Source organism: Macaca nemestrina, chromosome 7, assembly GCF_043159975.1.
Source record: "Macaca nemestrina isolate mMacNem1 chromosome 7, mMacNem.hap1, whole genome shotgun sequence".
Taxonomy (NCBI): domain Eukaryota; kingdom Metazoa; phylum Chordata; class Mammalia; order Primates; family Cercopithecidae; genus Macaca; species Macaca nemestrina.
Window position 1 is genome coordinate 103,143,445 of NC_092131.1, and position 15,533 is coordinate 103,158,977.

The 15,533-nt window shown below is 49.2% G+C and overlaps 2 protein-coding genes across 7 annotated transcripts in view; both read right to left on the reverse strand.

Moving 5' to 3' along the window:
- Window positions 1-5,049, reverse strand: part of LOC105488345 (interferon stimulated exonuclease gene 20) — a 24,651-nt gene extending 19,602 nt beyond the window's left edge. The window contains exon 1 of the mRNA XM_071100720.1: window positions 5,031-5,049. The gene's annotated coding sequence lies outside the window, so the exon portion shown is untranslated. The remainder of the gene's footprint in view (window positions 1-5,030) is intronic.
- The window catches only part of LOC105488347 (apoptosis enhancing nuclease), a 27,491-nt gene continuing 15,709 nt past the window's right edge, over window positions 3,752-15,533 (reverse strand). Inside the window, exons 1-5 of one of the 6 annotated variants that reach the window (XM_011752310.3) lie at window positions 14,711-14,826; window positions 12,528-12,657; window positions 9,316-9,919; window positions 6,647-6,847; window positions 3,752-6,019 (exon numbers count right to left, since the gene is read on the reverse strand). In XM_011752310.3, coding sequence (XP_011750612.1) covers window positions 5,780-6,019; window positions 6,647-6,847; window positions 9,316-9,855 — 981 coding nt within the window. In that variant the 5' untranslated portion in view covers window positions 9,856-9,919; window positions 12,528-12,657; window positions 14,711-14,826 and the 3' untranslated portion in view covers window positions 3,752-5,779. Of the gene's footprint in view, window positions 6,020-6,646; window positions 6,848-9,315; window positions 9,920-12,527; window positions 12,658-13,993; window positions 14,658-14,710; window positions 14,827-15,533 lie in introns of those variants that run through there. The other 5 variants (XM_071100718.1, XM_011752300.3, XM_011752299.3 and 2 more) reach the window with 5 other exon arrangements.

Below are 15,533 nucleotides of genomic sequence, written 5' to 3' on the forward strand. Positions count from 1 at the left end.
TAAAATTTAACAAAACTTACCTACTTACAGACCACACATGGCACCATTCTCAGTCAAGAGAAATGTAAACAAATGTAAAGATGCAGTCTTAAACTGTAACTACATAAAATTAACTATAGTACATAGTGCACTGTTAACGTAGCCACTTCCTGTTGTTACCGTAGTGAGCTTAAGTGTTGCAAATATCTGCTTAAGACGTGTGTGACACTAATCATCCCTGCTTCAGCAGTTCACATCCAGTACATCTGGTATCCCAGTAAGATGGAAAAAGTGATTTCTTGCAGTTTTTGTGGTGTTTTTCACCATGTTTAGTGCAATACTGTAAACCTTGAATCCCACCATGGGACCCATATGAAGTGTCACTACTGATGCTGGAAGTGCTCCCAAGAAGCAGAAAAAAAGTCATGACATTACAAGAAAAAGTTGAATTGCTTGATATGTACCATAGATTGAAGTCTACAGCTGTGGTTGCTGCCACTTCAGACAGATGGTTCATCTCATATGTAAATAAAGTAAAAAACTTACAATATCAATAAATACAGTAAATATATTTTATCATCCTTATCATTTTTTCTCTCACTTACTTGATTGTAAGAATACAGTATATAATACATATAACATAAAATATGTGTTATTTGGCCGGGTGTGGTAGCTCACGTCTGTAATCCCAGCACTTTGGGAGGACGAGGCAGGCGGATCACAAGATCAGGAGATCAAGAAAATCCTGGCTAACATGGTGAAACCCTGTCTCTACTAAAAATAAAAAATTAGCCGGGTGTGGTGGCGGGCGCTGTAGTTCCAGTTACTCAGGAGGCTGAGGCAGGAGAATGGCGTGAACCCGGGAGGCGGAGCTTGCAGTGAGCCGAGATCGCGCCACTGCACTCCAGCCTAGGCGACAAAGTAAGACTCCATCTCAAAAAAAAGAAAAAAAGAAATATATATATGTGTGTGTGTGTTATTTGGTTACCTGTTATCAGTAAGGCTTCTAGTCAAAAGTAGTTTATTAGTTGAATTTTTGGGGAATCAAGTTATATGCACATTTTTGACTGTATGGGGAGTCAACACCCAATCCCTATGTTGTTCAAGGGTCAACAGTATATACCAAAGGTTGAACCATAAGAAACAGTGGGGCTGGGCACAGTGGCTCACACCTGTAATCCTAGCATTTTGGGAGGCTGAGGTGGGCAGATCCCATGAGCTCAAGGGTTCAAGACCAGCCTGGGCAACACAGAAGACCTCATCTCTATTAAAAATACAAGAAATCAGCCAGGTGTGGTGACATGCACCTGTAGTCCCAGGTATTATACTTGGGAGGCTTAGGCTGGAAGATCACTTGAGCCTGGGAGGTTGAGGTTGCAGTGAGCTAAGATTGTACCACTGTACTCCAGCTTGGGTGACAAGTGAGACCCTGTCTCAAAAACAAAAAACAAAAAGCAAAAAACTGTAGAATATTAGCAATTTCATGTGGTTTAACATATGTAAAACTATGTTAATAGATACATATTATAAAACACATGTTAAGAAAATGAGTTAAAAATGAACTGTATACCAAAAAGCATGTAAGAAGATGCTTACTAATGATTAGGGAAATGCAGATCCAAATCACATCATCTCATACCCATTAGGATGGCTGCTATGGAAAAACAGAAAACAAATGTTGGCAAGGATGTGGAGAAACTGAAACCCTTGATCACTGTTGGTGGGAATGTAAAATGGTACAGCTACTACAGAAAACAGTACAGCAGTTCCTCAAAAAAAAAACTAACTACAGGCCAGGCGCGATGGCTCACACCTGTAATCCCAGCACTTTGGGAGGCCGAGGCGGGTGGATCACCTGAGGTCAGGAGTTCAAGACCAGCCTGGCCAACATGACAAAAACCCGCCTCTAGTAAAAGTACAAAAATTAGCTGAGTGTGGTGGCATGCACCTGTAATCCCATCTACTTGGAAGGCTGAGACAGGAGACTAGCTTGAGCCCGGGAGACGGACATTGCAGTGAGCCAAGATCGCGCCATTGCACTCTAGCCTAGACGACACGAGTGAGGCTCCGTCTCAGAAAAAAAAAAAAAAAAAAAAGAATTACTATATGATCCAGCAATTCCCCTACTGGGTATATATTCAAATGAATTGAAAGGGGGGTCTTCGAGAGGTATTTGTATACTTGGGAGCACTTCCAGCATGCTCATAGCTGCATTATTCACAATGGCCAAGGGGGGAAGTAACCTAAGTATTGTTGACTGACAGATGAATGGATAAACAAAGCATGGTAAATGCATACAAAGGATCATTCAGCCTTAAAAAGAAAATTCTGGTCAGGTGCAGTAGCTCACTCCTGTAATCCCAGCACACTGGGAGGCCAAAGCAGGATCACTTGAGGCCAGGAATTCAAGACCAGCCTGCGCAACATAGTGAGACCCCGTCTCTAAAAAAAAAAATAATTAGTTGCCAGGCACGGGGGCACATGCCTGTAGTCCCAGCTATTTGGGAGGCTGAGACAAGAGGAAAACTTGAGCCCAGGAGTTTGAGTCCAGCCTGGGCAGCAGTCTCTTAAAAAATAAAATTCTGACACATGCCACAACATGGATGAAGACACTGTGCTAAGTGAAATAAGCTAGTCACAAAGTGACAAATACTGTATGATTCTACTTGTATGAGCTATCTAGTCAAATTCATAGAAGTAGAAAGTAGAATGGTAGTTGCCAGGGGTTGAAAAAAGGGGGAAAAGGCCAGGTGCAGTGGCTCGCACCTGTAATCCCAGCACTTTGGGAGGTTGAGGCAGGGGGATCACCTGAGGTTGGGAGTTCAAGACCAGCCTGACCAACATGGAGAAACCTTGTCTCTACTAAAAATACAAAATTAGCTGGCTGTGGTGGTGCATGCCTGTAATTCCAGCTACTCGAGAGGCTGAGGCAGGAGAATTGCTTGAACCCGGGAGGTGGAGGTTGCGGTGAGCCAAGATCGCGCCATTGCACTCCAGCCTGGGCAACAAGAGTGAAACTCCGTCTTAAGAAAAAAAAAGAAAGAAAAGAAAAAAGGGGGAAATGGAAAGTTTCAGTTTCACAAGATGAAAAAGTTTGAGATCTGTTGCACAACAATGTAGATACAGACATAACACTATTGGACTGTACACTAAAAGCAATTAACATAGTACATTTTGTTATGTGTATTTTACTACAATTAAAAACATTTAAGTGAGTACATAGCTTCAGGGAGAAACAAAAAAGTTAAAACAAATATGGCCAGGTGTGGTGGCTCCTGTTTGTAATCCCAGCACTTTGGGAGACCGAGGTGAGTGGATTGCTTCAGTCCAGGAGTTTGAGACCAGCCTGGCTAACATGGTGAAACCCCGTGTCTACTAAAAATACCAAAAAAATTAGCCAGGTGGGTAGCACATGCCTGTCATCCCAGCTACTTGGGAGGCCAACGTAGGAGGATCTCCTGAGCCTGGGAAGTCGAGGCTGCAGTGAGCCATGATTACACCCTGCACTCCAGCCCAGGCAACAGGTGTTAAGACCGTCTCAAACAAAAAACAAAACACAAAGCTTGTGCTCTGTAATAGGGCAATAAGAAATAAATTATCTAAATTCTGTAGCTCTGCTATTTTCTTGCTGCAGCCCACTGCATCCTCTTGAAAACTGCCCTCTCAAAGGCCAAAGCACCCAGCAAGGCTTAGTGCCCCAGTCCCCTCCTAAACCCCCAAAGAGCCACCCTACAACCCCAGCTTGCAAATTCACACGAAGGGCCACTTAATCCACTTTTACAATTGAGTTTTATTCTAGAACAAATGGTTTTACAACAAAGCTGATCTTAAATAGTACATTTCCCCGCTGATAACAGCGCTAGCTTCCTTCAACCCCCAGGCCAAGGGATCAAAGCTACTGCTCAACTGCGTTTGACACCAGCTACCGACTTTTAAGGAATCTAGAACAAAGTCCTGGAGCCAGGCCAGAAGTAGTAAAAGCCTCAGCTAGCCCCTTCCTCTGTGCTGTGCTGACTGGGAGGGAGCCAGTGACTGGACATCTATGACCCCCCAAGTTTGATCCCCCAAGTTTGTGGAACGTGGGGCTTCAGCTAAGGGTAGTGTGATTTCAGCAGTGGGGCTTCAGCTAAGGGTAGTGTGATTTCAGCTAAGGGTAGTGTGATTTCCCTGACCCCTGTGCTGCTTTGCTGTCGTCACCTCCCGCACAATGTCGGGACACTGACCGGAAGTCAAGCCCGTGCCTGGTGACCACAGACAAGAACAGGGATAACTGTGACCCTTGCTGCTGTGTCCTCACCAAGGCCAGCGCCCCACCTGCTGCAACAGCCAAGCCAGAGCAGTTCTGTCTGGGCCACAGCTACTCAGCCTGTGGACTCAGGCGTTATCCTGAAGAAGTTGCAACAAATCCTCAAAGAATAAACAACGTTGTGGCCCCTTTTTGGGCTTAAAAAAAAAAAAAAAGGGAAAACAGAAACTCACAGTGGCTGTGGCTCACCACATGCCAGGCACTGTGCCAAACACTTCACATTTAGTGCTCATTACAACCCTATGAGGTAGGCCGTACCACTATCCCCATCTTACAGATGAGGAAACAACAGGCTCAAGAGTGAAGTCCCTCGCTTGCCTAGTATCTCAAAGCTAAGTGGCAAGCAAAGATGGGGCTCCAAGGTCTGTGTGACCTGAGTTCTTGGTTACCCAATATTTCAAAACTGTCACTTAGGAAACAAGAGAACATTTTTAGAAATAGGAGAAAACCCAACAGCCACAGTGATAGTCAAAGAGCTGAGGGGGCATCAGACCAGGTTCAGGGCCACTGCTAACTGCCAATACCCTGCCCCAGCCCCAGGAGACATACAGACTCTACTCCCCTAAACGAGTAGCCCTGCTCTCAATAAATAAATAAAGGTCAGGCACAATTCTACACAAAGGCCCCAGAATTCAAACCACTGTCTTGTTTCTCAGGCTTTTGCTTAAGAGCCCAGTACTGGGTGGACTGGGGAAGTCCCTGATTTGGGTCAAGATAAATATGCCCGTTCTCATCCAAAGCTTACCTGCCTTCCCTCCTCCCTGAGCTGTGCCTGGGGCCTTCTGTTGCCAAGCATGTTAAGGGGCCAGTTCCCCACGAGAAGCCTGTGGGCTCTGCTATTCCACTGTAGCCTAGCAGGGAGCTGACAGGCCACGCAGAGCACGGAGTTCCTACAATGGCTGTAGCCAGAGTTCCAGGTCAGGGAGGTGGGGAAGAAATGTCTCCTTTAGGACTTAACTCTTTAACTTCAGGGCATATTTATTCTGAACCCAAAATGAGTGGAGGAAGAGGTAGGCAATAAAAGGAAGATAACTTTACCCCAAGTCATTCAGTTGGGGTAAGGGAGCTCCAGGATATTGACACCCCCACCCACCAACCCCAGAGAGGGTGATATGATTCCTTTCATTAGCACAGCATGACGACTCAGGAGATCTGAGGGGTGGGGAAGGCCACGACAACCTGGTCAGTCTGTGGACACATTCTCTACTCCTGCTGGGCCCTAGAAGATGGTCCACCTGACATCTCCATGGAGTCTGTAAAGTTCCATTAGCAAAATCACAGGAGTCAGGAGAAAGAACCAACAGCCCTGGAGAGACAGAGCCCTATGCTGTGAGCAGAGGGTGTCAAGATAACAGATGACCCCAACTCCTCTGGCCCTGGGGCTGGCTCGCTGCATCCTGCCCTGCCCTGCCCAGGAAGGAGTGCCCGCTGCTCTCCTGGCCCCCACTTCCTACTGGCCACTCAGAAGCCCAGTCAGGGATCCCCGCCCCCTTCTCAATTCCTTCTGTCCTGTGCCTCCCTGGCTCCTCCTCTGCTGCCGTGGGCAAGGTCTTCGGGCCAGTACTGGTCCTCCATGTACTGTTCCATGTCTGTGCTGCTGTCAGGTTCTCTGTCCTCAGGGCAGGTCCAGAGGCTGCGGGCCTCCTGCTGTTCCCACTGCACCTCCACCAGCCGGTAGAGCTCCATGGCTGTCATGGCATCTTCTACTGATGAGTGCCCGTGCGGGCCCACCTGCTAACAAGAGCCAACACATCACTGCCTGCAAGCCTGGTGAGAGGCCTGTTACTCCAAGAAGCAAGGCCAGTTACCCCGGGTTCTTTGTGCAGGCCCAAGAATACATACGCTCAGAATGGAGGTTCACAGAAAAGGGATGGAACCTCAACTGTACACCATAAGCCATGCAGCTTCTCCAAGCCTGTTTTCCTCAAATATAAGGCATGCTAAAAATCTCTTGCTTCAAAGGCTTGCAGACCAGATGAATAATAAATGTGAAGCCCAACAGGAGCAAGAGGTACTGGCTCCTCATCTAAGGCTATATGTCTGGTCGTAGGGGATGGGAGACCACTCTTTGGGGATACAAGAACCAAGAGTGAGGCAGGGTACAGATCTGGAAGAGATCAGCCTAGGAGAATGTGTTCTGGGAGAATCGCAGTACACACTGGGGAAGAAGGACCATGGAGAGAAACACCTGGGGCTGCCTGTACAAGAGGGAGACCCATTTATGCAAGGTCCCTGGACCTGGACTAGGGAAGAGAGAATGACAAGGAGGCTAGAGGCACAGCCCAAAGCCTTGTCTGTGGCTCAAGTGGCATGGAAGCCAGGCGGGCCTCCCTCCCTTCCAGTCATTCTCTCACCACGCACCTGGATCTTCTTGTGCAGCAGCTGCAGGGCCAGGTCCTTTAGAGAGACCCGGGCCCGGGTGTGGAGGCCAGGCTCGCTGAGGAAGTTTGGGACATAGGTGGTATCCCGGGTCTGGCTCCGAGGGTGGACATACTTGAGGGCCTGGAAGTCGTTGTGCAGCGCGTGCCCCACCACCACCTTGCCCTTCAGGAGCTTAAGGATCTGTGAGCAGAGAGAGGAGTCAGGGAGATCCCCCCACACCCCATCAGGCTGGCAGGAGACACGCCCCGAGAACCCTTGGCCAATAGGTGCATGGATCCCTGTGGAGGGAGGCAGCACAGAGTGGGGAGATCATGAGCTCCACAGTCAACCATGCTGCCCCAAGTCTGAACCCAGACCCTTCTACCGTCTATACCCAGGGGCATACCTATGTCTTCCGCACCTGTCAAAGGGGAACACTGGCAGCAGCATTCCGTGGGGTAGCTGTAAGGACTAAAGGAGGTCATGGATGGAAGTCTTCCTGTTACCAGATACAAGCAACTCTACTGCTGGCGTTGGCTTTCCTCTCAGGCTGGAAGACGTCACCAGGCCTCCACCCCACTCTCCCCCACCCCACTGTAAGGTCTGTGAGTGCAGAGACCATGTTGGACTTATTAGTGGTGCTCCAGGGAAAGCGCCACATTTATTCTTTTTTTTTTAATGCCTATCTTTTTCCAGTAGCAGAAAGCATTACATTTACTGATTTATTATTTACTTATCACAGGAGGTGATCAATAAAGACCAGCTGGGTGAAGTCAACAGAACCGTGGCTGTCACTGGTAGACACACCACAGCAGCAGCTCTTATGAGCAGTAAGGGCCATAATCCCTGTCTTCAGGACTCTGCCCCCTTGCCCTGCTGTGTACCAACTCCTCCTCACCCTCTTAACCTGCTCTCTTGCTCAGCTCTGGCTGCTTGCACATTGTGTTCCTCCCCTCCCTGCTGGGTGGCCTCCTCACACACCAGGGAGGCCACGTCCAGGGCCATGGGCCAGCAACTCCCTCCAGCCCTCTTAGCTCGGCTTAGGCTCTCCTTATCACCAGCTGCTGGCCTCCACAGCCTACCTCTGCTGGCAACATATGGTTTATCCCTAAACTCAGCTTTCATGGCAGATGGATAAGATGCATTGAGACTTTATGGTAGGGACATGCCACCATGCTGGTCACTCACCATACTGCCCCTCCCCCCCGTCAGCCATGAAGTGGAAAGAGATGGAGCACACCCTACAGTGGCTCAGAGTCTGGGCAGACAAAAAGTGGTCCTGCTCTTGGGACCACCACCCACCAGGTCAATGGAAGGGACCAAGGAGCTGGAGCGTTCACCACACACCTCCCCTCTTGTTGCTACTCTTACTGATTGGCCTCCTTGATACATAAAATAACCTCCAATCATTTCAAAGGAATGCTCGGGCCACAATGTTATGTGAAAAAGTAGGACACAAGATAGTGTACACCAGTATTTCCCAACCTTGCCTAATCCCAAGAATAACCCAGAAGTCTTAAAAAGTGGTTCTGTTATAAGGCTTGTTTAGAAAATGCAGATTTGTCTCAATGCAATTGATGTATGACACATTTTGGGAACAACGCAAATTTCACCTTTGCTTATGCATAATTTCGTCCTTGAGAAACACTGAGTGAACGCAGAAAACTGCATCCAGCTGAACTGAGCCAAGAGGGCATACACAATATGCACACATCAACCCTGGTTCACCTGTGTGATGAGCCACACCCATCCACAGCTGGTGTCACACTTCCTGTCTGACTTCAAAGAACTCTCCTTCCACCACTTCACAGAAACTCAAGCTGCAACCTTTCTGCCTCCTGTTCCCACAAGCAAGCTTTAGGACTTTTTCAAGGTAAAGTGCCATACTTATTGGTGTATTGTGCATTTCTTAACCATTTAAGATGTGTGGAATAAGGAAAAAAAAAAAAAAAAAGAAGAAACAAGATGTGTAAAACTGGACTACCTTTTTTATTAGGTTTCTATCTTATCTTTGGGGTACCACTGATGTCCTTTTTAATACTGTTCCCTTCCTCCATTTCCCCTTAAGCCCTGTGGCTTTATGGTGCAAGTCTGCACAGTGTGATGATTTTTTGGAACAAGGGTCAGAGCCCTCCCCAAGCCTAACGGATCAGGGTCTCTATGGGGGGAACTGAGGACAGGGATCCTGGATTGTTAAAAAGGCCTCAGGTGTTTCCTAAGGTCAAGCATGTTTGGGAATTCCTGGTACATCAGTGTGGTCCCAACCACTAATTACATTTTTCTAAGCACTAAGAAACTAACATAAGGAAATAGGCCAAAACATGCATACCTGACCATGATGCCACTGTGGGCTTTACAAATTTTGTATCAACGCATACAACTTTTAAAACAGAAAGCAAACTCTAAAACGTAAGCTGTTTATCACCTTACAGTTGGTGTAGCCTTTCTATATTGTCCTGTGCAACAGGCCAGCAATCCTTATCTGGAGGCAGGTTTGGGATTTTATTTTTATTTCCCCTATTCTAAGGAGAAGGAATTTACCGTTCGGAGCAGTTAGGTGACTTTCCCAAGGTTTCTTGCCCCCAGTGAAGCAAAGTGGTGACTCAAACCTAGGGTGGCTCTTTCCAGCCCACCACACCTCCCAAACAAGTACCCAACCCTGCCCTTACCTCTTTCTGGGCCACCTGGAAGGGGATAGCCTTGCGCATGTGCTGCCGAGTGATGCCGCTCCAGCGAGTACGGTAGTCAACGATGGGCATCTCAGGCCTGATGTACTTGTCATAGAGGACATCGCCATGGTAACTCACGATGGAACAGCGGGCCAGCTCGCTCACCCGCCCTTGGGGTCCCGTGCCCACCATCTCACAGTCGATAGCCACACACTTGCTGGGCAAGGGCCCTGAGGCTCTCCTGGGAGCGGGCCTTCTGCTGCATGGGGCACTGCCAGATCCAGCCCTCAGACACTGCTTCCCACTGCTGGCAGCCTCAGTTGCTGGCACTGCCCTGAAAGAGGTGGGCAGTAGGGAGGACCCTGGTTCTGGAGGCACGCTCAGCAGCCCCTGCTCCTGCAGCAAGGCCTTCCGGGCCATGAACCGCTGGTGCTGTCGGCTCCTTCTCTTGTGCCTCTTCCGAAGCACATCCTTGGCATTTGGGATGGTGAAGGAAGGGCACAGGCACTGAGCAGACTCAGGGGCCTCCCGGGGTACCATTCCAGTTAGCTCACTGCTTGGGGCAAGGGAAGCCAGGGGAGTAATCTTCCAATGGGGCAGCAGCCTGAAGAGAGGACAGGCAGAAGGGCTGGGTGAGAGTGTGCCAGGCAACCCATCCACCCTCCCTTCCTACAGCCCATCCACCATCCCCTCCTCCCCACGGTGGGGATGCCCGAGAGCCCTGCACTGTAGCTGGTGGCTCCCAGATTGAGCTGAGGACCCATTTCACTAATAAAAGCATTCATACTGTAAACACATGCAAGTCACTGTTGTAAATACTACATGGAATCACTCCATCTGTTCAATGACCTGAACAAAGTATTATTATCTTCATTCTACAGGTAAGAAACTGAGGCACAGAGGTGAAGAAACTTGCCCAATTAGTAAAGGCCAAAGGCTGATAGGAACCCAGAATCCACACCTTCAACCTCAATCAAACCATGGCTGAGTCCAATATTGTTAGCAGCAGATTTTTTTTCTGCTGTGATTTTTAGCTAAGAAGTATCAGACTTTGACAGAGGTATGGTTATAGGAAAATAAAGGTTACAGAAACTGTATAGCCCTTTTTAAGAAATCATTTTTTGAAATATGAAGGCACAGATCCTCAGAACCTGGAGAAAAAATTTCACAGGAAGCCCGCAGTAATTGAATAGCTATATTTTTTGTAATATGTTAACCAAATGTTATTTATTTATTTATTTATTTAGAGATAAGGTCTCGCTCTGTCACCCACGCTGGAGTGCAGTGGCGTGATCACAGCTCACTGCAGGGCTCAAGTGATCCTCCCACCTCAGCCTCCTGGGTAGCCGGGACTACAGGTGCACACCAGCACACCTGACTAACTTTTTTGTATTTTTAGTAGAGATGGGGTTTCATCATGTTGCCCTGCTGGTCTTAAACTGGGCTCAAGTGATCCGCCCACTTCAGCCTCCCAAAGTACTGGGATTACAGGTATGAGCCACCATGTCCAGCCTTCAAATGTAATTTCTTTACCTGACTTTGTAATTCATTAATCACCACAGCATCTACAAACATTTAAAAGTCCTGATCCGAAGTGCTTGCAGATTTCTGTGGTGGGGTCCCACCCAGCGGACTTTAAGCCCTCGTCATTGAAACCTAGGATAAGAGGTGCTCTCGCACATTGCTGCTACAGGAAATGTCTAATGTTCCTGTGAGTTTGCAAAACCCAGCATCTTCCCAACAGCTGAGGCCATAGCTTGGAAAGCCTATCTCATTTGTTATGCCAAGTCAGTCAGTACATTTTTAACAGATCAAACAAACTAGGGCTTTGAAGTCAGGCAGAGCAGGGTTTAACTCGGCTTATTTATTTATTTACTTATTGAGGCGGAGTTTCATTCTTGTTACCCAGGCTAGAGTGCAACAGCATGATCTCAGCTCACTGCAATCTCCGCCTCCCAGCTTCAAGCAATTCTCCTGCCTCAGCCTCCTGAGTAGCTGGATTACAGGCATGCGCCACCATGCGTGGCTAATTTTCGTATTTTTAATAGAGATAGCGTTTTGCCATGTTGGACAGGCTGGTCTCAAACTCCTGACCTCAGGTGATCTGCCTGCCTCGGCCTCCCAAAGTTCTGGGATTACAGGCGTGGGCCACCATGCTCGGCCTAACTCAGCTCTCTGTAAATTACCTAAACTGCTGAGTTTCAGTTTTCAGGCATGTAAACTGATCCTACCACCCCCTCTACTGTGTGAAGAGGAAATGACACAATGTATGCTGGAGTATTCCTGTATTCTAAACAGCAGGGGCTCAATAATCACTGTTCCTCCTCCCAGAGAGGTTAGACTCTAGCCTGTGGTTGGTAACCAGCTCTTCTCAAGCCAGAGCAGTGCAACCCAGTGGGATAGAGGTTTTTCCAGAAGGACTTCTGGGTGGTGGCAGACTCACAGCCCTTTTCCAAGCCACAGGCCTTCTCCTGCCTCCCTTCCCACTCACAGTCCTCCTGCTCTTTCAGACTCAGCTATTGTTCTGCCACTAGGTTGCACAGGCCAATGCCACACTGAAGCCCTCTCGTGTCTCCACTGTGCCAAGTGCTGGGCAGCTGCAAAGGTGGATCCTGGACTCCAAGAAGTTTAGTTTCATGGTGGAGCCAGAAACCAAGCACAAAGTGTGTTAAGGGCTGAATTAGAGGTGCTAGGGAGGCAAAACAGGTTGGAGGACAATTCTCTGGAGGCTTCCTGGAAGAAGCTAAATCTGTGTGCATGTAAAACAGTAACCTTCCAGGTAGAAGGGAGAAGAATCAGTGGCCATGTTAGGGGCAAAGGCTTTAAAAAAGAGTAACCCAGGGTGGAGGAAGAGGGCCCACCAGCAGCCTGAAGTCACTAGGGTGTAGAGCATAAGGCGGGTCATGCTGGAGGCACTGCTCCTCGCTCCTCTCTCCTTTGCACCATTTCATCTTCTGCTTCCCACTCTGGTGGCCCTTCCACGAGCCACCCCTACTCCAATCTGGTGTCCCCTGAATTGGTGTCTACTGGCCAAGTGAATGGGGGAGCCTCAGAGGCACCTATGGAGGTCACTGAAATAACCCATAGTAGCCCTGACTCAGGACATTAAGTCTAGCCGGGGAGCAAAGAAATTCATCCCTCTGTGCTGAGCTCTTATAGCACAATTTGAGAATTATTACACCCTTCCAAGTCCATTGGTACACCCAGTCTACCTCAGAGCTATGTGAAGGCAGGTTGGAGCCTTGATTGTCTCTGTCCCTTCCCCAACAGCCAGCCTAGAAGCTAGCACGTGGCAGGTCCTCTTCAGAAGGGTGTAGAAAGAGGTCTGGAGAAGATGAGAACCTGAGCAGTAGCAGCAGAGATTAAGAGAAACGGGAAGGGGGTGGGAAGTGAGGTGAATTGCCAGGTTGGATGATACCACAGCATTTCCATAAAGACTCTCCACACTCTAGGGCAGGGCACCGCATCCCGACTTGACTCATCCAGACCTGACCCGTCCTGACTCATTCACCCTGCTTGCTCATCCCATCCTTTCCAGGAGAAAAGGTCTTTTAAAAAGGTCTTAACTGTAACCAACTTCCTCATATTGACAGTCACATCTTAGAACTGACAAATTCAGAACCTCAATTTCCTTCAGTCTAGCAATGGGAGAAAAAAGCCTAAGAAGCCCAATGCCAACCCTGCTAATAACTAATTTGGGAAAGCGGGGTGGTGGATAGTCCCCTCCTTTCTCTGTGAGGGGCTGAGGCTAGGACTAGGGTGGGTGGCTTTCCTGACCCTACTGGCAAGGTTTTAAAGAAGCCAGAAATTAAGTTATCTGAGAAAAGGTCTCTATGGCCTCCTATTTCAAGAGAGGAAAGCAGTCCTTTTCCAAACACCCTGACCTTGCTTGAGAGAAGAAAGAGAGCCCCCCCTCCCACATACTGTTCTATATTATTTTATACTCAGTACCTGTTTTAATAAGAAACGAGGAAGCGAAACCAAAGGCAGGCAGCACAGCACCGCACCAGGCACCACACCGGAAACCAGGCCTGGGCCTGCCTGACCTTAGCCTGATAGTTAAAATTCAAACTATGACCTAGCAACCGATGTTATCCATAGATTCCAGACATTGTGTGGAAGGACATTGTGAAATTTCTTGTTCTGTTCTGTTTCACTCTGATTACCGGTGCATGCAGCCCCTGTCACATATCCCCTAGATTCTCAATCAATCACAGCCCTTTCATGTAAAATCTTTAGTGTTGTGAGCCCTTAAAAGGGACAGAAATCGTGCGCTCAACAAGCTGGGATTTTGAGACACTAGTCTGCTGATGCTTCTAGGTATTAAAAACCACTTCCTTCACTACCTGGGTGTCTGTGGGGTTTTGTCCATGGCTCCTCCTGCTACATGCTGACAAGTCAAAACCAACAGTCATCAAGGACACACCTCTTTGGGGGCCCAAATGTAGTTCAGTGAAGCTGGAGAGAAGTTCCACTCAGATAAAACAACCCTTTCAATAAGGACAAATACAAGCCTTTCTCTAGCCTGGACCCAGCGCTCTGGGAGGTCAGACACCGGGCCTTCAGGCAGGGAGGGGGTCCCTGGCCTAAAGAAAGGGTCCCAGCTGCAGAGTCAATGGAGCAAAGGCCCCAAAGGAACCACGAAGTCAGAATCCTCACTGGCATCAGAGTCACCAACCTGCTGGCTGATCAGGAGGGCAGAGGGCAGTTCTAGACCCTCCTCTGGCACTAAATAGCTAGATGATCTGGGGCAAGTCCCGTCTCTTCACCATCAACCGAGGGCTGTGAATTAGATAAGGGCTTCCCAAATACAGTTAATTACCAAATGGCATCTGATAAAAGGCTGATTTTCAGGCCCACTCCCACACCGTCCTAATTGCTATTTTGGGGAAAGGGGCCTGAGAATCTACAGTTTCAAAAAGAGCGCGCACGACCCCTACCCTCAAGCCACGATTCTGATAATTGCCCAAATCTGAGAAAATCTGGCTCGATAAGGTCCCCTGTGCTGCTAAAAAGTCCAAGGAACAATGACAACAACTAAAGTCTGCTATCCCGGCACGACCTCCCCGCTGGCTGGCGTTCTCCAGGCGTGACGCGTGGGAGGCCTGATCTCACCGGGAAGGACTCGGGCGTTGGTCACTTGCTGGCCGCGGTTGCTGGGCCGAGTCCCAACGACCAGCGCCGCCCCCTCTAGCCCTGGACCCCTGAGCAAAGCGAGGACTGGAGGCAGGCGGCGCCCGGCCTGCTTTTCTGCCGGCCGGTGGAGCACGGTCAGCCCAGCTCAGGCGACACCGCCGCAGGCCGGGGAGGACACAACGCGCGGGGCCTGCGACCCGTGACACGCGGCCTCAGCCCGCCCGACCCCGCCGCCCCGGCACAGGGTCCTAGATCTCACCTGAGGCCCCGCGCGTCTCTTCCGGTCCGCACGTGGCGTCCAGAAAGCCGGCAGCTCCCACATGCCCGGGCAAGCCCGGCTGCCACTGCCCGCCTATTGGCTCGCTGGACGGCAGCGCCCGCCCAAGGCCTCTTTTGATTGGTCGAGCCTGCCTGGCAGCGGGGAGGTGGACGAGAGCAGAAGGGGAGGGACTCCTGAAGAGGGCGTAACTCGTGCTGCGAGTTGACCATACTGGCGGGAAACTTTAAAGAGAAGGGAGGGGAGCCCGGCCTCCTCTCATCCCTGCCCGGTCCCATCTGTGTTCCCCGGCTCCAATCCACTCCTCTACCTGGGTCGAGATGTGGGCTTCTGTGAGCCTGGGACCACCAAAGGCCGAATGACTTACTGAGTACACCCACATCTGCAGACTGGGAACATCGGCCCCTACCTCCTCGGGTGTTCTGGGATTGAAGGAAATAATATACACAATGGGCACTAAATAAAGACTGAAAGGTTTCCTCCGTCAGCGCCGCTTTTTCATTTATTCTTTTGCAACATTTGACTCCTAAGTATTAAGTTCCTACGTTCGCTTGGCAGTGGGATGCACAGAATAAACACATAAGCATCCTGAGTTGTTTATCTAACAGCAGGGAAACAGCAAGGTTAACAGAAAATTCAGTGCAGCGTGAGGCCGGGGCGCAGTGGCTCACGCCTGTAATCCCAGCACTTTGGGAGGCCGAGGTGGATGATCACCTGAGGTCAGGAATTTGAGACCAGCCTGACCAACATGATGAAACCCCATCTCTGCCAAAAATACAAAAATCAGCCAGGCGTTGACGGGCGC